The sequence below is a fragment of the Python bivittatus genome, unplaced genomic scaffold (genome assembly GCF_059951505.1).
Source record: "Python bivittatus isolate LINGU-HERP-01145 unplaced genomic scaffold, Pbiv_v1 ctg000220_np1212, whole genome shotgun sequence".
NCBI lineage: Eukaryota > Metazoa > Chordata > Lepidosauria > Squamata > Pythonidae > Python > Python bivittatus.
In genome coordinates this window covers 15,122,509-15,144,242 of record NW_028277048.1, presented here as the reverse complement: position 1 = coordinate 15,144,242, position 21,734 = coordinate 15,122,509, and the positions used below count along the sequence as shown (strand labels likewise).

The 21,734-nt window shown below is 43.5% G+C and overlaps 1 protein-coding gene across 1 annotated transcript; it reads right to left on the bottom strand.

The window, feature by feature from the left end:
- Window positions 1-2,087: 2,087 nt before the first annotated feature.
- Window positions 2,088-20,621, bottom strand: SHMT2 (serine hydroxymethyltransferase 2). The gene is made up of 12 exons (XM_007425220.4): window positions 20,464-20,621; window positions 16,489-16,680; window positions 15,401-15,480; window positions 13,283-13,483; window positions 12,546-12,627; window positions 10,572-10,694; window positions 9,733-9,872; window positions 7,898-8,063; window positions 5,845-5,944; window positions 4,343-4,498; window positions 3,163-3,270; window positions 2,088-2,512 (listed from the first exon to the last, which is right to left on the bottom strand). The coding sequence occupies exons 1-12, from the start codon at window positions 20,494-20,496 to the stop codon at window positions 2,385-2,387; spliced, it is 1,509 nt and encodes a 502-aa protein (XP_007425282.1). The 5' UTR covers window positions 20,497-20,621; the 3' UTR covers window positions 2,088-2,384.
- Window positions 20,622-21,734: the final 1,113 nt, after the last annotated feature.

Here is a 21,734-nt window from a genome sequence, read left to right as displayed (position 1 = left end):
AGAGAGGAGGAGGAATAGAATTTCCTGTAACTTGCAGCTTTCCAGTGATTTAGGAACTTCCTCTATAAAGCTAGATTTGAATGAAGTTGTCTGATTTATTAATAAGTAGAGGGAGATAGTATGCTCCCAGAACAAGGGAAGAATGGATAGTATCAAGGGGATTATTTACCCTTTGAAACAATTAATTTAAAAGTTAAGGAAGAGATGGAAGCCTTTCAGCACATTCTCCTAGCTATGTGGCTCAAAAGCACCCACCTTATATTTTATTCCAAATGTTATACATAGAATTTACCAATTTTTGTGTCCGGGGGGGGGGGGGAAGCAAGATACAGAAATGTTCCCCTGGAAGCTGTGCCTTGGAGCAAATTGTGTCTGAAATGGCCCCTTTTGGGTAGCAGCAGTAACTTCACCCCCACCCTTTCCCTCTAGTGCTTGATCGTCAAGGGCAAAATAAGACTTTCCCACAGAATTCTGCTATAGCCGCTGTCTTCTTCCCAAGTTTATCACATCAACATCAACATCAACTGTCTCCTCCAAATACAATTAAAATTCACATGGCCCAATACTACAATGAAAAAAGATATATAGTAGATGAGTTATTCCATGCATACATATTCTTCTGCAGTGAAGAGGGGGTCATGCTGACAAATAAAGCATTCAGGAGAAGTCATGTATGCCCCATTTAAAAGTTATATGCATTAGCATTTGAGGAACTCCTACAGTTCCCCTTTATGAGTATTATTTTGGTCGTTTTCCTGTCTACAAGATGCCTACCCCAATGGACATTTGCCACAGCCTTCCCAGGCTGATGCTATCCAGCTCATGATGTTGAGTAGCAGTTCTGAGAAATGCAGTAAACACCTTAGGGGAAAACAGCAGACTAATGAAGGCTGATTGATTAGGTAGCAACTTGTCATAGTGTCCACACAGCCACTTGCAAGCTGATGCTGAGCACTGTCTGAGCGGGCAAAAGCCAACCCCATGGCTGCACATTTGTTAAGGGTGAGGGGTCTGTGCAATGCATCTACATTTAATCATCCTTTTTGCCTGGTGCTTTGTGATGGAGCTCAGCAGATTTGTCCGACTGCGAGGCTCCACATGACCGCCTCATGGCAGCTGGCTGTCTTTTTCGGAGGAACTCCTTTGGCTGGGTATGGAGGGCGTTACCCTGCTTCTCAACATGTGGCTCAGGCTGGCCTCTCCACTCCACAGGATTCTTTTGCAATCTTGATGGAGGGGCCTCCCAGTTGCACTGCCAGTCTCTAATCCAGCGAGATCTGCCATGACCAAGTGAGGAGGTGATGCTGATGACATCCAAGGGAGGCAATGATTATAGGCTCCACAACCTAATGCCCCAATTCCCATAGGCTCAAGACTGACGTATTTGTGGCTTCATTAGCTGAAGTTTTAAACTGGAAAACAGCCCCCAGGAATAATGCAGGCCACCTGTAATCAGACATTCAGGAATGTAGGGAATGGCAGCAAGATGATCGTCCCCATTTGACCAGACAGTGCAGACCACCAGCTTGTTCCATGATAATATTTTACCACTAAACCATGCTAAATCTATTTTTTAAAAAATGAAATAGATTACCATACATGCCCACCTGCATTCACTAAATGAGAGAAGTGCTCATCTTAAAAGAGCAAAGGTGTTTGCATAGAGTGTTTCTTCTCAGTGGCTGCTAGTGACAATGGCTCCATGCTGCCACCAAGATCAGAAGTCACACATTTTTGAAGACACTTGCTGGAGGACAATAATGGAGAGGGTTTTTGCCTTTTAACTCTGCTTTGTGGGAAGCTCAGCAGCATCTAATTGGCAATTGTGGGAAGTCAAAATATTGAACTAGATAGGCCTTTGATATGATCCAGTGTGTATGATGCGATCTATTGTTACAAGGTATGATTCTGCCTACTTCTGTTGGTACTTAGAAACATTATCATGGTAAACAAGGGTTACACTCACATCCATATCTTTGGCTGTGCATATACATGCAGAGAAGATATTTGCATCATACATGTACACAAGGCACCTGCAGGCACAGATGACCAAAATGGCAGTAATGTTCCCAAAGGGTTCAAGTATCTTCATTCATAGCAAAGAGGCGAACCACTTTAATTCTTACAAGTCATTCCGCATGATGTGATACATGTATTGCAAATCAGAGCCAAGTCCTGTTTTTACACAGAAGGTCAATTGTTTTGAGTCATTATAAAATGGGAAGTAGGAATAGAGAAAAAGGGCCAAGGTGATCACCTCTCTGAAAAGGGGCTCCGCTGGCTAGCTCTCAGAGACCAGGCTCCAGGGACTCTGCATATCTAGTTTGTTGGAAACCCTGCCCATCTAGGTGTAATGGTTAGCCAGTCTTTGGTTGAACTAGATCTCAACGTTTGTCAAAGCCAGGCATGGGGAAGGCACGGGCAAAGGTTTCAACACGCTGCCGAAGGTCTGACAACCTCTGTTTCGTCTCTGGGTCAGAAAGCAAAAAGGATCTGAAATCTTGCAGTTTGGCTGTGGGGAAAAGAAAGAAAGAGGGTAAGTAAACTGGAGGTTGCAGACACATGGAAAAATACAAGGCACAAGAGAAAAATCTTCTGATCCAAGAATGCTCCCAAGTACTTCCTATTTCTCTTCTGTAATTACAATTAATCCCTAGGGCAGCTTTCCCCTGCCTGACTGGTGAATATGGGAATTGGACCAGCACATCTGGAGGACATCACATTGAGGAAAGTTGCCCTATGCTACTGGCTTCCTATATCCCATCAAATATATATTTGCTCTCCCTCTCTTCCAGGACTGAGAGCAAACTGAAAAATCTGAACCAGTGGGTGATATCATTTTAACCGACTTTTGCTTTTAGGGAATTAAATGGTGGGAGAATCATGAATGTCTGTATGTTGAAATTACAGAGCAAGATCAATAAACAGGTGGTAGCCTGCTCTCAGAGGATGTTTGTTACCATGTGAGTCTCAGCTGAACCACAGAATCCCATCAATTAGAATATAGGAAAGAATGTAATGAGTCCGTCAAACATAACCAAATAGCTCATCACTGTCCCCGCGTTTGCAGCCAATGCAATTTCTGCTCCGACTCGCTGACTGGAAAAGAACATGGCCAATATGTACTAGGAGATGCTGGTTTTTCATAATACTTTGACTTACAGGTCTTCTGTTTGACATCCAGTCCAATCTGGATTCCTTCATCAATAAACTCAACGACCTTCTGGAAATCAGTTTCCCGGAACTGTCGGGAAGTAAGTGCAGGTGCTCCTGTGGAAAAAGCCAAAACGAACTGGATAGGGCGTTGCTTTTGACATCTAAAGACCACATTTACAAATAAACACCATGCAGTGAAACTATGAATGGATAATGTCATGGTGCATAAGGAAGAGAAGAAAAGTTCCCACCTATACAGGGGTGCAAATCCAGTTCACAAATTCTCCTTCCCATCTATATCAGGGGTATAGGTAAGTTCTTCTACAGCAAGGTAACAGGTGGGGATTAATGTAAAATGTGTATAAAAAATGAGACAGCAGCAGGCGATTCAATATGGAGAATGGTGTGCAAATTTTGCACATCTGGGAGAGGCTGTAAAAACTCTCATCAGTTCTTGGCCTTCAAAGCTATGAGGAAAAACTTGAAGAAATGAGTAGCATGGCCAAGTAGAGGGGACAGTGGTCAGAGTGAGGAGGCTTCAGTGACCTGTAGAACAAATCTTGTTATTCCACAACCATGCCCTTAAGGAAGGGTATATCTGGGGAAAAAAGTAGCCATAGCCTATAACAAATAGAAATCTGCATTCTATGCCTATTAATGTCTATTCACTTACTCTGCTTAAATTTATTTTACTGATAAGGCTTCTGTGACATTTTTGAAGCTATCTCTATAATCTTAAGGACTTTTTAAAAACATCAAACTCTCAACATTCTGAACCTTGCAACCTCGGGGTTTGTGAGGATTGTATTTTAAATACATTCAGCCACTGACGGAATAGTAACTGTTAAATGGATTCTCACTCCCAACCCCCTAGATCTTCCCAAAATAGCTTCAAGGGCTGAAGAGTAGACAGAGGGTGCCCAAAATAAGAAGGCACAGAAAATCTCACTGTATTTGCTGAACTCTGCTCGTGTAACACTGGATGTAGTCCACTCCATATTAATGAAATATGCACCCATTCCTGAATTTCTAAGCTAGTTAACCATGGGGAAAAGCAATGTTTTCTTTTAAAAGGCATCTGAAATTAGGGTTGCTATGGTGCAGAATCATGATTATTTTAAGACAGACTATGCACAGCTATGAAACAATCATGCACATCTTTTTTTATATAACTCCCTGCTCTTACCAAGACGCAGGCCTCCAGGTGTCAAAGCACTCTTGTCCCCAGGACAGGTGTTCTTGTTAGCCGTTATAGACACTAGTTCCAGTACTCTTTCAGCCCGGGCCCCGTCAATTCCTTTTGGTCGCAGATCCACTAGCACTAGGTGGTTATCTGTGCCACCTAGCCCAAAAGAGCGAGAAGAGTTAAGTTTTCTCCCTACAGTCTATCCAATTCACAGCAATCCTGTGTAACAGCTTTGCCCAACCTGTTAGCTTCCAAATATAACGGACATCTCCCATAATTCCTATCAAGTCCCTGCTGCTCTATAGCCAATTAGAGGCCCATTTAGAATGGTTATTTCGATCACAGTTAACATTCAAGTAGAATTGTCCTGCTGATTCAAGGTACCTCTTGATCACCGCTAAGATATGGCAGATATCTCCTTCATGAAGTAAATTAACTCTTCCACCTTACTGACCCCAATCTCCAAGCCATCAAATCCTATGCCAATGACCTCCCTAGGTTAACTATATCCTCTTCGAAGCTCTCAGAACAGGGTATAGAATCCACCTTCCCTTAAGCTCTCGGAGAGATAAAGATAATATAAGATGTCATGCCCCCACATATGGGGTTTTACATGATTTCTTTGAAAAGTTCATTTTCTTATCTATCTTGAACCTACTTCTATTCCTTTTTATAAACGATGGGCCAATCTGCTAAAAAATCTCTAACTTGATTTTCTTAAAATTATTATGGCATAAGGGGAAGCAACTCTTACTAAGAAAAGATGACACAGAAAACTCTTAGAAAAGCATTTTTTTTTTTTTACTTTAATGGGCAATATTTTTGCTAAATCTCTGAGTCACCTGGGGACAATAGTGACCTCCACTGCACTCACTAAGAATTACCCCATTACAAGGCACACAGCTCTGAAAACTACATATGCAGCTATATTAAGCAAACACCTCCCCTGGCACAAAAGATCTCATGTTATCTTGTTTACCTCAACATAATAGGGATTACATCTTGTCTGAAAACATTATATAGTTATTGGCTGAGTCAACCATCTGAAGATGCCCTCCCACCTATCACTATATTTTTCACATTCTTTGACAGACTTGCTAAGCTACCAAGTATGCGTCTGCCAATAGCTACAGACCATCACATCTCCACTATATACAGCCTCTTCTTCTTTGTTAATATTGCCTGAACAACCAGCTTCTTCATGAATCAGAACAAGGCTACAATGTAAAGGAGGACATGGTGCAACTTAGGTGGGTTGTATCAGTTCAGATTGCTGGTGGAGATTTCTGCCCCATATGAAAAACTCCATGCACACACACATCATATGAAAAGCTAGCCTAGAATTATTCTCTCTTGCCTAAGAATCATTCTATATGGTGGCCACTAAGGGGGGAGAACATTAAAATACACCATTTTCACCTAATCTGACCAACAGCTCAGCCCAGAAAAAGCTGCTCCCGTGGGTATTCTAGCTCAGAAGCAATGGTAGATCTTCACTACACCTGAAACAAGACTGTATCCTCGTTGTAGCAAAGCCTCCGCCATGGCCTTGGAGTTCTTCAGTACCTGCTGACAATACTCCCGGAACATGGGTGAGGTGGCCTAAAGCAGAATGGATGCAAAGTTGGGAAGAATCAGCATGACTCCTTCTACAGCATAACTTATGACATTACAGCGCATCATGGAGACATAGGGGACAACCTTATAGTTGGGTTCACACATTATGCTGTCCACTCTGAACCAACCACAATTTATTTTAGGGCAATAAGTCTCTGTTAGAAACCATGATTTGTTTGAGGCTTATTGATTAAAACTATACTGTTACATGAAAATAGGGACACATGGTTTTAAAGTATATCTGGTGATAATTGTCCCTCACCCATCTCCCTAACCAATTCAAAGTTACACGACAACAGCAGCTAAAAAAGTTGGCCGAAGAAGCCAGGATTATTTTGCTTGTCTGCAAAACTAATTCTGGCTTGTCTACAGCTTGTTCAATTGAGCATGCTTCAACAAAGCATGGCTTAGTCTGATGTACATATAAAACCTGTTTATCTACCCACCCGAACTAATATATCCAAATAACTAAGGCTGCATTCCACGGAATCTCTTAAAACTGCATTACGCTGGTTTTAAAAAAAGCCAGCAAGTGCATTCCTGATAAACATTACGTTACTAGGATATTGTATGAATAATACAACATTGCAGCGCACATAGGCAATTTCACAATTGCACAGTGCATGTGCAATTTCACAGTATCGCAGTGCACGTAGGCAATTTCACAATTTCACATATGTACCATCTGTCAGCCACTCCTTGAATCAAATGCAACTTTTCCCAGAATTGTTCTGCAGCTGCACAATCCTGGGAAAAGGTGAAGATGTGTTAAGGAGTGGCCAATGGATGCTACATGAGTGTCTTTGCATTCTGAAGCAACTTTTTTCTTTTAAATCCAAAGTGTTGCACAGCTGTAGTGGATTGTTATGTTAATTCCCAAACCTCCCATCCTCTGGATTACTCAGAGTCAGTCCAGGCTTCCCTAGCCCCCAGAATTTCCATCCAGCATGGAACTGAAATCCAATGCACTTGGAGGGTACCAGTTGGGGAATTGTGATGGAATGGAATTATGAAGGCCAGGCTCAGGGAGATAAACATTTTCTTAGCTCACCGGAGGAGCGTGGGAGCTACAAGATCATGCGACTGGCACCTCCCTGAGGAATTCACACTGTTGTGGCTGGCTGGCTTGGGAGCTGGGGTTTCAGTCTGGGAAGATTCTTGGTAGAGGTTGTAGCTAATAAACATAGCTGAACTGAATTTGCATTGTCTCTTGGAGTTCCTTGGGCTAGGCCTGACATCAATCTTCCCAGACTGAAACCCCAGCTCTCAAGTCTAGCCAGCCACAACAGTGTGAATTCCTCAGGGAGGTGGCAGTCGCATCCTCTTGTAGCTCTCACGCTCCTCCGGCAAGCTAAGAAAATGTTTATCTCCCTGAGCCTGGCCTTCATAATTCCATTCCATCACAGGAATGCAGGACTAGTTCCTCCCAGAAGCATTAGAGCCACCATGCTGAATCAAACATGGAAGTCATTCCTCTCTACAGCAAAACACAGCGAACTCAGTTGTAGCTGACTCCCCGGGATCTATTCCACTGTGACGGCTGCATGCTTGTTTGCCCCAACATAAATCCTCTGGTGCTGCCCTTCAGATTAAGTCTGGATTTATAATTAGATTGTGTGATACAAGCAGGATAGAGAACGTAGAAACAATCCACAGGAAAGCAATAATAGAGTTGGCCATATTTTACAATGGTCAAACAACAGATTTTGTTCCGGCATCTCAGCAAAGCAGGCTGTAAACACAAAGGGCCAAGGCAGGTTAGCTGCATTCAGCAAAATCCTTGCCTTGCCTGTTGGAAGCTTCCTTTCTTTAGAAGCTGCTGGAAGTCCGAGACTTGACAAGACTAAACGTTGCTCATTTCATGTCAGTACCAGTAATTGTGTTAAAATCTACTGAAGACCTCCGATCCCCAAAGAAAACGGGGCCTTTCTTTCCCACCTGTTTCAGTGCCACCGCAACTGCAGCAATGGCATGGTTGTGGGGGCCTCCTTGCAAAGAGGGAAAGACTGCAAAGTTGATTTTGTCCTCCAGATTGTAAAGCTTCTCCTGGCCACTCTTCTTGTCCACAGAATGGACACCCTTACGATAGAAAATCAGCCCTGACCTGTGTGCAATAGGAAGACGGAAGCATCAAAACAAAGGCCTCTCAGCTAGCACATCTATTGCAGACATCCTCATATATTTTTACATTTATATTCATTTATATATCAGATTTGTCACTGCCCGCATCTTTAAAAAGTGATTCTGGGCAGTTTACAGAGAAGATAAAGTTAATTAAAAATACAGTATAAGAGTAGTCCTAAATAAATAAATAAGTATATTCCAAGGATTGATAGTAACTAGTGAGTATTAGGCTTGGGGAGCGTCATCAGGGTGCCAACCACACCCAGGGTTGGTTAAAACTCTTATTGCCCCAGGCAAGCTGGCAGAGCCAGGTCTTTAGTCCTTTCCAGAAAGCCAGGAGGGCAGGGGCCTGCTGCACCTCAGGGGGGAAAATATTCCAGAGGGTGGGAGCAATGGCAGAGAAGGCTCTCCTCCTGGGCCCTGCCAGCTGACATTCTCTCACGGATGGGGTCCACAACATGCCCTCTCTGCCTGATTGGGTGGGATGGGTTAATGTGATGGGGGTGAGACAGTTCCTCAGGTAGCCTGGACCCATGCCATGTAGGGCTTTCAAGGTAATAACCAACACCTTGAATTGAACCCAGAATTGCTCCAAAATGTGCAAGGCTAAATATATTCCCTTTTACAGTCACAAAAGATGCTGCATCCGTATGTCCTCCATCAAGGCTGTGCGTTTGTAGTAATTCTACAAAAGCAAAAACAACACCAGCGATGATGGTAACAGGAGACAAATTCACCTCCTTGGGATTCTGTGTTTGCAAACAAAAAGGCAAGTTTCTTATTCTTTTAAGTACTGAATGGCTGCTGAAATCTCAGAAGTCATCAAAGAAGCTAAACAGAAACCCTAACAGCAGTGAGCACAGGTTCTGTATCCTTACCACTCCTGTAATTCATAAAATTAGATATATGCATGGAAAAAATGACAGAGTTAGGGAACATAAAAAAAGGTTGTACTTTCTTTGATTTGCATTATTTAAATAAATTGCACATCCAGCTTTCCTTGGTGGATATTTTCAAACATTTCCCATGCATGAAATTTCACCTGTCGGCTAATCAGCAATGCACCATCTCTTTCTGACTTCATCTTGAATTCAAAGGATAATCTCTCCTAATTAACTCTGGTGTAAGTTTACAAGAAGCTCCAGCTAGCTATTCCTGCTAGTGCTGGTGACTTGAATCTGGTACAATTTGGTCTGCTTGCTCAAGAGACTCTGCACAGGCAACACAATGCTTCCTATTTCTCCTAAGTAACTCACACTTCCTGTATTGGAAATGGCAGAGAAACCACAGAACCTATAAAGCTGGAAGATACAAATAGGTCAAATGAAGGAACATGATGTTTATACCACATCAGGCCCTTGGTCTATCTGCCTTGACACTGTATGTATTGATGTCAGCTGCTCTCTACAGGTTCAGACAGGAATCTATCCCAACATTATCTAGAAATGCCAGGGTATGGGCAAAGGACTTTTTGAATGCAAAATACATTAACTGTCATGGAGCCATAGACCTTCTTGGTGCATCTGCAAAAGAGGTAGATACTATGGTTCTTTAGATATTGTTAGATTGTAACTCTCAAAATCCCTGGCTGAGGGACATATATTTGCTGCCTGTATAGAATGGCACATTCCCACCTATGTCACACTTACCTGGCACCACGCAGAGTCTTGTGAGTGGTGCTAGTCACCAAGTCAGCATAGTCAAAGGGTGATGGGATGACCTTGGCTGCCACCAGACCACTGATGTGGGCCATGTCAGCAAGCAGGTAGGCCTTCACCTCTTCACACACCTGACAAAAAGGGATAGGTGAGGACAGGTAAGCTCACACTACTTTGCCCATTTATTATTGCCAAATACACAAGGAAGAAAGATAGCCAACTCTAGGGCAAGGATACCCCAACCTTTTGGGACAGTGGACACATTTAACAGTTGGAGAGCATGCTGTAGGCATGCAAATAGTTGTCACGGAGAGGCTTGCCCACACACAAAATGATTGTGGCCAGTTACAAAGCACCAGTTTACCAGAACATAAGCTGGTGAGATTCTAGCTCCCCAAGATACTCACTATCAAACCCACCTTTTTTACAATGTACTGTGCCAAAACTATTAACCTATTATTTTCTAGGCGTTCTTATAGCATTACAGGTATTCTTAGAAACCATTATTGTTTTGGACACTGGTGATTTGTATCACAAAGCATACCCTTTCCATTTCACTTAGAATTAAAATAATCTTTTGTATAAAAAAATTAAGAAAGAGAGAGCCAAGGCCCTGATGAAGGTAAGTGTCCACAAGCATATTGGTGCCCACAGGCTCCATGGTAGGAACCCAGGACCTGGGCAACCAAGAGTAATTAGAACTTCAACAAGTAATCTTGGTCTTGATCTCCAAGCTCCCAGTAGACTTCACTGGGAAGGGTAAGGCACATTAAACAAACCTCTACAGTTTATTCACTTTAACTTTTATCCTCCAACCCACTAAGGCATACCTTCTTGATTCGGGCATAGTCAATAAGACGGGCATAAGCGCTGGTGCCAGCAATGATGATACGTGGGCGGAACAGTCGGGCAGTTAACTCAAGCTGGTCATAATCAATGAGTCCTGTCTTTGGCTGGGCAATGGACAGAGAAACAGATCAATACCAACCTCCCCAAATACTGGTAAAATTAGTACAAACACTCACGTAGATCAGCATACCAGAAATACATAATCTCTAGGACAGTGATGACAAATCTTTTGGACTCGGCGTGTCAAAAATTAGGAAAATGCCTAACTTGACTCTGCTGGCGTGTCACCCCCCCCAACAAAAGAGAAACAATTCTTTACATATTCATTTATTTAAAAAAATATAGCCCAATCATGTGTGGTGAAACGTCAAATAATTACAAAAATGAAATACGAGTAAAACAAACTCAGTTTCTTTGGTAACTCGAACAGGGAGAATAGTTATTGTCGGGTGTTGGTGAATACTTGCGTGTCACCCAAAACGTCATGGCGTGTTGCTTTTGACATGCGTGTTATAGGTTCGCCATCACTGCTCTAGAATCTTGCATCAAATCCAGCCAAGATATTGAAGCAGAGTGATTAATAGCCATCACTTCCCAGCCACTGTGCTTATAGCTGGCTGACAGTGCCAAAAATCAGTTTCCTGGTTTTCCAAGAGGGAGTCAAAAGAAGTACAAGAGGATCCAAACAAGAGCATCCACAGAGAATCTGGCTGGAACTAAAAGTGAAAGGAATCCCTTTTAAACAAGTACTTTTATTGGCTGTCAATACTGGAAACAAAGTAATAAAAACACATCCTGTTGGTCTCCTTTCTCCTTCCAGGAAAGGCAGGGCTAGCAATAAGAATCCTCAACCTCAAGCTTGTACCTCAATAGCTTGATGGTAGAAAACAAGCTACTGGGTGTGGGAATGCCAGATAAGATTTTCTGAATCAGCTTTCCTCAACGAGGCATCATGCAGATGCATAGGACTGCAAGTCCCAATGTTCCCAATCAACATGGACAAATTGCTATAAGTCACCTTGAGTGCTGCATGATCAGGAAAGTGGATATATATCTAACAAAGACATAAACATGTAATATAATAAAGGGCACTAGTTGAGAAGGTGATTCTATACTTTTGGTAAAAGCAAAATAAAAGCTGACAGCCAGGCATCAAGGTTGGATTCAACGAGAATTCATTCAACCATCCAAGTGTAAAATTCACTACTTCACCCAGAATATAGACTTAAAAAGTTAAAATATAACACAACACAGGGCTCTAAGTTGGGAAGGTTATTCTACATATTTGCAAAAACAGAAGTTGAGAGCCACTCATGAAGGTTGGATAAGTCATCCAAGTGTAAAAAGCTCTCCTTTGCTCAGAAGAGTGATCTTCAGGCACAGCATATTCAAGAAGAGAGATGTCAAAGCTACTGAGGCTGAAGGGGTGATACAGTACCAATTTGCTGGCATAAATGAATGAATAAAGTTGGTGCTCATGAATCCAAATTCTGCAAGTTAAGCATATATGTCCAATTTTTCCATTCTTCACAACATAATCTGCAGAGTTTACTAATATGCATAATTCATTCTAATTTCTATGAGACCCAGGGAGGGGCAGGATGGTCCATATGCAGCTGAAACTTTTCCCACCATCCCCTCAACTACTGGAAAACTTATTCAGCCATAACTCTGATTTCAGAAAGTGCTGCTCACACACTTGCAAGACTACCTTGGCAGCCCAAAAGCTAGACTATTTTGTTGTCATTTAAATCATAACAAAAGCCTAGAATTTTAGAAAGTTCAGTTTGATCTTCATTCCCACCTTCTGCATGCATCCAGAATCACAGCATGCACAAAGTTTTGATCAGGGGCTCTTTAGCACACCATTCCAGAGCTGTATTTTCAGCCTACTGTCAGAAGCAGAAAAGGAAATCAGGACCATGTAAACATTTTGAACTCCTCTATTTACTCACGTTGAGTTTGTATGGCATGGACTCAAAGAAGATGGATGTGGCAGAGATACGCTTGACATCAGACATGTACCCATGAGTCAGGCTGCCAAGAGGAAGGAGACATTCTGTCAAGACAAAGCTTAAGCCTCAGTCATAACACAACTCAGGCCAAGAAGCTAAATAAAAAAAATATTTCTGTCTAAAGGGGCCACAAATTAGCCAGGCACTTTCCCCTCAAGCAGAAAGGCCACCATGAGATTGGGCAGCACTGGGAGAGGTGCAGATTATGGGGGGGACACAAGGGATAGCAGTCCCCAGAGAGAGAAGAGCAGATGCTCTTCAACATCACCCACGACCAGAGGAGATGCCAGAAACTTCTACAGGCCAAAACTGAAAAAAAACATGGCCATGACTAAATGAGAAACAGACACTGAGGAGGTAAGCCTTATTCTATGAGGAGTTTTATGTACTGCTGATCAAAAATGGTACTCCAAAAATGCCACTTGGTCATTCTGGGTCAGCACAGCAGTATGACTTCTCTCCTTGTCTCTTCCAGCTCCATCAGCTTCTTCTTCTTGTGAATCTGTTAGCCCTTCAGGTCCTCATCTTCCCAGTTATTCTTGTGCACCATCCCCCTGTCTTTCCCCTCAGCTATCCCAACCGTGGCAGCCCAATTCTGCCCCTTCTGATCTGTCACTAGACTGGAACATCTCTGGGGCTTTTCTCCCCAAGTTTCACTCCCCAACCCACATACATACTGGCCCCCATCGGGCAAATCCAGGCCCATGAGACGCTCATGCGGCTGCAGCAAGGCTGTGTAGGCAGCAAAATTGGCTGGGGATCCAGAATAAGGCTGGACATTCACCCCCCAGCGCTCAGGATCCAGGTCGAAAGCTTCAAGAGCACGGCGTTCACAGAGCAGCTCAATGCGGTCCACCACCTCAGAACCACCGTAATACCTGCATCAGGGTATCAACAGCAAAGGAAATGTTAGAAACAGAAAAAGCCTTAATACCACTATAATCTCTGAAACAGAGAAAAACTAAAAGAAAATCTTACCTATCTCCTCCATGCCATGCAACGTACAAAGAATATTACCTAGGCAACCATTCCCTAACAAATTCTTCTGGCCATTCCTTCTCTGCACATAAGCCCCTGCACCTGCTCCATCGTTACCATTTTTCCCCTCTCGTCTCCAAAATATAGTTATAACGTGTTTTTATCCCCAGCGTCAGGATCAGAGGTCAGTTTTAGAGCCAATAAATAACTGCATCTGGCCTGAAATGGACCTTACCAAAAAGTCCAAGGACTCTTCTGAAGGCAAGTCATTTCATGTGGCTGGCAAATGGGGCCTGCATGCTTCCTTCACCCTCACTCCCAGATAATCCAGGAGAACAGAAAATGGGGGAAAGGATGAGAAAATGGGGCTTCCTCCTCCTGATAGATGAATGAATATGTGAGTATGTGTCTGTATCTGTGTATACATACATATGACTATGTGAGAGGCAATGTGGTACAGTGCTTAAGGTGCTGGACTAGGAGCAGAGAGACCAGGTTCTCCCTTAGGCATGGAACCCAGCTGGGTGACTGTGGACCAGCCACCCTCTCTCAGGTTGGAAAGCTGAAAAACATCCATTACCAACCCTCACTAGAGCAGCATGGTAGATTATGGTCCATAACCTTTCGCCTGCAATGGACTGATGTGTAATAATAATAATGGTACAAACTTAAACATCCATAGTGAATATTTCTACCAAGATATGTGAATAGATAAATGTACTTTATTAGTAACATTTCATTAATACAACTTTTAAAAAACTGTGTAGGGTCACTGGGAGTTGGGTGGCATATACATGTAATTAATTAATTAATTAATTAATAATAAGTTAAGAAGAAAATTTTATCCTTAATTCTTCAGAGCTCTTTGCTGTCTTAGCATCTTTTCAGCCACATCAGTTCCCCACATCTTTGTCTTAGCATCTTTTCAGCCATATCAGTTCCCCACATCTTTAAATATGACTGAACTAAAAAACAATGCACTTTAATTTTCAGTGGTTTTGCAGTAACAAATCTGGAAGCTAACAAGAAAAAAGAATAATTTCCTTATGTTGCATCAATGTTTAAGAGGGAGTATAAGTATGTATAAGTCTTCAAAACAGAGTGTAAACCCACTGCAGGAACCCATGTCACTTCTGTCACATTTGAAGGGGACCACTATTTTGCCTCTTCCATTCCTCTGCAATGATACTTTTTCTACTCTTGCCCTTCCTTTTAGCTTTCTCCCTGTTATTTTATGGCCTTACCTACATTCTTGCCCTTTGCTCTCCCCTTAAATGTGGCAAATCTCAGCAAATCTCACCAAAATGTACCTTACCCATGTTCCAGAAAACACACACAGCCAGGCCTAAAATGCTTCAGCCTTCCTTTTGCGTTCTACCCCAACACCTACTTAATCGGTTTTAACTAAGGTAAACCCTGGTATATTTGTTGTTCAATGTTACAGTCTATAGATCAGTAGCCTTCCCCAAGCCAGAGTCTTCCAGATGTGTTAAGAGTGCAATTCCCACAGGACCATCCTGGCAGGAATTCTGGGAATTTTAGTCCTAACTAAACTGGAAAGTGCCAAGTAGGGGAAGGCTACTGTAGGCCCAGAATGGAGGGACTCTGGCCCTCCAAATGTTTTTGGACTGCAATTCCCAGGTGAATAGGACTGGTGGACATATTGGAACCTAACATCTAGAGGGCCAGATTTTTCTATTCTAAGGCAAACTGCTGAGAACACATTCAGGCAATCTCTTTATCCATTCTCATGTTTACCCATACCAATCCACTACCATCTTCTTTGCCCCAAACGGTCCCATAATAAATTACACTACCTCTTGCCAGGATAGCCCTCTGAATACTTGTTGTTAAGGCAGGACCCAAGGGCCTCCAAGGCAGCCCGGCTACAGAAATTCTGAAATTGAGGAAAGAGAAAAAAGAAATTGCAAAATGGGGGGGGGGGGGAAGTGAACCTCAATCTCTCTGTCTCTGACAAACCTACACACCCACACTCACATATCAGATAGGGGTATGACGTTTCTGGTTCTCTTACGCCACAGAAGAAAAATAGCCATATTTTGTGGGGTGACAGATGAACACAGTGGGAAGATCTGTTCCTTCTATGCACCTTCCCAGTGAAACCAATGCTGTGATGGCAACTTTGGAAGCAAGCAATAGCAGGTGGGAGTGAATGTCCAGTAGAACAACAGAAGGTGAGAAAGAGCTGCTGTTTCCTAACCCAAATCCAGAAAGAAATAATATTTTGGGGTTTTTTAATCTTTGGCTAGGCAGTATGAAAAATATGTTGTTGGTTTCCGGTTAAGGCAGTTATAATCCGTGCTTCATCCATTAATATTGCAAAGCAACAGGAAAGACATTACAGACTATTTCTTACAACAATTTTATAAGATAGACCAGTTTGCAAATAGAGAACCTAATTCAACAAAACAGCAGTCCCAATAAGGTTCTCCAGTCAACTGCAAGGAGTTGAACTAGAGACTTTCAACCCACATTATAAGTCATTTACTGGGATGAGAGAAACGAACAGACAGTAAGCCAGCCTATCAATGAGTATTAGCCATGCTCAGGGATAACATACCTGTTGCAGAGGGAGGGACAATTCCATAAAAGGATGGAAAACTATCATCTTTGCAGACTGTTTATGGGTTTTCAAGAAATATCTGGTTTGCTACTGTACCAGAAAGTATGATGGACACAAGAAGAATAAAACTGAAACTTCTTAATTTGTATTCTTAAAGATCTGGGTGCATTTGTGCTGATGAAGTAACTAAGCCTCTGCTGAATACATGTCTTGAGGAGTCAAGGAAGAGGACAACACATCCTCCTTGGAAGGATCCAAAGTAAAACACATCCACTTCATCTTCATCCCAGGGCTGAGGAAGGAGATGCTTCTCTTACTCACCTCTGAGGCAATGAGTTCTAGTCCCCGGCACTGGCGATCCTTTTCTTGTTGCACCAACTCCCACATCTCAGGGTCACTCTCTGCCAAGCTCTCCTGCCCAGTCCAGCCTGATGCCTCCTTGGAAGAAGGTGCAGCTGCCTTGCTGTGTTGGGCCCGGAGACTCCCCCTTGCCTGGCAGCATCTTTGTAGGGGCTGAGAAGGTAAAAGAATAGGCAGGATCACAAGAGAGCCAGCACAAGCCATTCCAGTCAAAAAGTCAACTGATTCTTCAAAAATCATATAAACACATATGATTATCTACAGGAGGCAAAATCCTTTACTGGAAACTCCATTAATGTGTGTTCTACATGACCACCTAGACCAGTAGAGAACATCAGAACTCTGGATGTTGTTAGACGAGAATGCCAATCAGTCCCATCCCATATGGCCAACAGCTGGGGATTATGGGATTATAGCTAAATTTCATCTGAGAGTCCAAACCTGGAAGCTACTGAGGTCATCAATCCAAATAAGAAAAGAAAGCATGAAATTAGGAAAAGTCTGGGGGAAAAAAGATTGGTCTAAATAAGGTTGTCCTTCCCCCTCCCCAGGCACCAAGACAAAGTTTTATTTTAAAAGGAAGGTCTTGGAGATTTCCTATAAACCAGGATTGAGGGGGCCAAGCACATCTCTAAGGATAGCAGATTCCACAGTGTTGGAGCTACCACAGAAAAATCCTGCCTTCTGGTCCACATTCTTGTCACTTCATCTCAGAATGGGACCTCAAGCAGGGCCTCACTCAATTATCTGACAGAACAGACAGAATCATTTTGGACACGGAAGGACAGAGCAGACAGATAAGTCTTCCAAAGCAGTAAAAATGCTTACAGAAAAGGCTTCATAGCCAGAAGAGCATTCTGGGAACAGAAAGTGCTGGTTCCCAAATCATCACTCATAATAACGTACAAGATGCAGTGCCTTCAAATAGAGTTACAAGGGAATAATGACAGGAGAGGGGTATATCCTGCCTGTGAGCACCCCAGAGGCATCTGGCTGACCACTGTGAGAAACAAAATGCTGGACTAAGATGGGCCTAGGCCTGATCAACAGGGCTGTTCTTACATTCAGTGATGTATCCCCTGATGATCAACAGCAATCTTAGGAACCACTGCTTGTCCTAATATTAGGAGAAGGCAGAGAATCCACACTCCCTGTTGAAATCCCATGTTTAAAGTACCCTCCCTTTTTCAAAACCAGTGAGGGAAGGGCCAGATCCCACAAAGACGTCTTTGCAAGGCTTAGGCCACATGGTACAACTCAATTCTTCCTCCATGTAATTAAGATCACATGAAAGATACTGCCAAACTATGACTTTGCAGTAATCCCCACCTCTAATGGTGTGTGGGAAAAATCTTGGGAGACTGGGCCAAAAGACGCTGCCAAAGGAATGGTTAGATAAGAGACAGCATAGCCCACAGCTGAATAGTGGGACGGCAAGAGACTCAGGAGAGATCCTCCCTAGTTTCTCCGGTGGTAAAGGAAACAGGGGAGAATTGTATTTTCAGACTTGCAAGATTCTATTAATGTAGCTTTACAATAAAGTAGAATTAGCTCATCTGGTCGTGTTTCCTGTCTGGTCTACCTAGTAAGGCTGACATCAATCTTACAAGTCTGAAATTATTCTCCCCTGTCTCCTTTACACCCAAGAAACTGGGGAGGGTCTCTTCTGAGCCCCTTGTCCCACCCATTATCCAGCTGAGGGCTATGCTGTCTCTTATCTGACTGTTCCCTTGGCAGTCTCTCTTGGCCCAGTCTCCCATGGTCTTTCCCACATACCATTCACCACCCTTGAGTCCCCAGATGTTACTGCTCTACAATCAGCATAGGCAATGGCCAAGAATGATGGGAGTTATATTCAAAAAGCATCTGGGGTCAAGTCTGGGAACTACGGCCTATACAGATTTCTACAGCTTGGAACTCTCCAGATGTATTAATACCACAACTCCCAACAGTGCAAAGAGCATTGTCAACAGACCCCATTGGATTTGGAGGCTGTGAGGGGAGGAGGCTGGTGTAAAGACTAGTTTACCCAGTGAGTTACGCTGACCCAGCATAGATCTTCAGCCCAACTCTATCACTCCATTCACTCTTCCACACTGGCTCTTGCAGCAGCGACTTGTAGCAATTACATTCATGTCAGAACTAGACTATTACCACACAAATCAGATGGGTAGCAAGAAACTTACGCTGCAAGCTTCTGTCATCAGACAGCCATTGAGCATAGCGGTAGTTTCTGAAGATTGGGGGGAAGAGGTGTCACACAGGCAAAATATTAGTTTTGCTAACATTAAAGAACACAATCCCATACATTGGAAAGGATGCAACCCAAAATTGCTCAAGCTAGTCGACTTCTTTCTAAGTTGTCTCAATGAATTTGCAGAATAGCATTTACATTCCTTACAGCATGTTACACAAACGAAGCTCAGAAAAGGAATTATATTTCTAGCCACTTGACTCAATGAATGAGCAGCGGAGTGAGAACTCAAAAGACAAAGCTGGAGGGGTGAACAGGGCAGTCAATTTCAAGGTCTGGTGAAACAGAGATGGCTTTGTGCTGCAGACGGGCAAGTAGGCCTCTTTTGAGTAGAGCAGCAGAGGCCTCTGTTTGTGCTGCTGAGCTGGCAAGTCCGGCCAGGAAAGAACTTATGGACGCAAATGTGCATACAAAGCTGGGTTGGTTCCCTCATCCCCACCACTGAACTCATTTCAAAGCAAGGCAGTTACCACAAATGACAGGCACCTTGGAGGGAAAAGCATCTGGCTTTTATTTTCTTTATTAAAGGGATTATGAGAAAACCAACATCTCCTCTGCAGATGATGCAACAGCCTCATTTAGGTTGCATCAGCAAAGTAGTAAAACTCAAGAATGCATCAAGTTTGGCATTAAATGCTCCAACACTGTTTGCCAGAAGATTTTTTTAAATTCCTTTCTGAATGAACAAGAGTTTTTTTAAGGCCATATGCACATTTGGCAGGTTGCAAGGACAGATTTGCCACACAACCTTTAAACTTTAATCCCTTTTTTCCCTTTTTGAAAAAGGAGAGTTGTAATGACATTACCTAATCAAGATATACAGCCTGCAAATCAGAGAGCAATTTTCAGGGGGGCAGGTCATTTTATTGACTAGGTTCCAGGGTACAACAGAGTTGCTGCCAAGGGACCTTTAGCCGGGTCATGGAGTAGCTGCAAAAAGTTACTTTTATCTCTGATCTATCCCTCTCCTCCTCTCCCTGCCGCCGCCGCCGGCCCTAACCAATTCTGAAGTCTTCTGTAATTCCTCTCCTCAAAGCTGCAATGTCAGATAGGACAGTATGTGAAAGAAAAGAGATGCTACAAAAATTAGCCCATAAAAATCAGCAAAGCGTGACTGCTCGGAGAGGTTTCCGCTGATAATAGTGTCTCAGCCCTGAACGTCAAGATAACTCTTCGCCTTGCTCTGTGCCGCATCCAAGAGCTATTAGCCAGAATTAAATAATAATTGAGTAGCAGAATGGCAACGATCTGTGCCGCTATCAGATCCCTGCTATAAGCCTCAGGCGGGCATATAAACTCCTTACCCAAGAAGCTCCGGTTTCTAAACTTGCACACTTAACAGTCCCATTCAAAACAAAAGATATAAAATGAAGCGGCGGGGGGGGGGGAGAGGAGGAGATAGATCTTTCCTGGAGCAGCGAAACTTTTTGCTGTTCGGAGGACGAGGAGCAGAGGAACTGAACGGCGGGTGGAAAGCAGCCTAGGCCTTCTTGCCCACCAACCTCCATCCGCTCCCCGCCCCAAGAGATCAAAGTCCGCCGCCTCCAAGGCGCTTCTCAGAAGTTCTCCATGAAGGGACCACCCCGCTCCTCCGTGCCTCTGCTCCCACCTCGAGCGGGCAAAGGAACTTGTTCTCTTTCCCTACACAGTGAGCCCAATCTGCCATTCGCACCATACCTTACCTTGGCCAAGTGTCTAAAAGGAAAAGACAGCATGACAGCCTGAGGCGAAGAAAGTGCAAACTCTTCTGCAAGCTGTTGCTCACGTTAAGGGAGTCCAAAGACCTAAAGAAAACCAGGAGCCAAGTCGCTGGGCTTGGGGGGGAGGGGGGGAAGGGAAACACGTGGCTCTTCCTTCGCCACTGCCAGCTACTACCGGGTGCAAAAGGCACTATGGGAGATGTAGTTTTTGCTCGCGGTGCTCTTTCGCTTGCTCTGACGCGCAGGCAGGCGAGCGGTGCCTTCGGGAGCGCGCGGCGATGGTTGTCGGGGAAGGAGTGGCTCCCTTTAAACCTGCCTCGGTGAAGGCGCAAAAGCAAGGGTCAGTGACGCAACACCGAAGGATATGTTGCAAATCCTTAAGACCCATAATGGGGTTGTTGCATTTGAGTTCCATGACTGGATTTAGGTCAGAGCACCGCCTGATTATCCAGACGGGAGATGAAAAAGCTGGCTGCTTTTCCACAGCACTGTATGATTGCATATTTCATTCGTTCATTTATTCCCAAGCTTCCGCCCCGCCACACAAGCCCCACAGGACGCTCCCCATACGTTCGACAGTTGCAAAGCAAGTCAAAGTTCAACAGGCAAAGATCCGCGGTGGCATCGCCACCTACGCCGTGAGCGACCGGGCAACAAAAGAATTAGAAGCCGACTCAGTGTGGTCCAAACTTGGCCACTTTAAGATGAGTGGACTTCAACTCCCAGAATTCCCCAGCCAGCCATGCTGGCTGGGGAATTCTGGGAGTTGAAGTCCACACAGCTTAAAGTGGCCGAGGTTGAGAAACACTAGTCTAAACTAATGAGAAGGATTGTGTGATGAAGGAAAGGACCAAACTGTTGGACTGCTAAACTCTATTATGTGCTTTGGGGGTTTCTACGTGGAATATTGAAGATCTTGATACTGAGACGATAGATCAGATTCCATAAATGTGGAAATCTGCCAGATATCAATGATCTTAAACTCTACTAGGACTACACATTTGGGCTGCAAAGAAATGGGGGTTGTATCACTTTGCTACCACCTAGTGGTCCTCTGGAGTTTTGCCACCCAGAGCTGGTAGCCCTACCGCCACCCCTGTAAGGTGGGCAATCGCTGACCCCCCACATATTACAGAATCACATGATAAAGATTTCCCTAGATTTCATTATTTCTGTGTGTGCATGTGTGTATGTAAAACAAATAGGAAAAAAAAAGTATTCATTAGATGAATAGGCTACTGTTTCACTTCCAT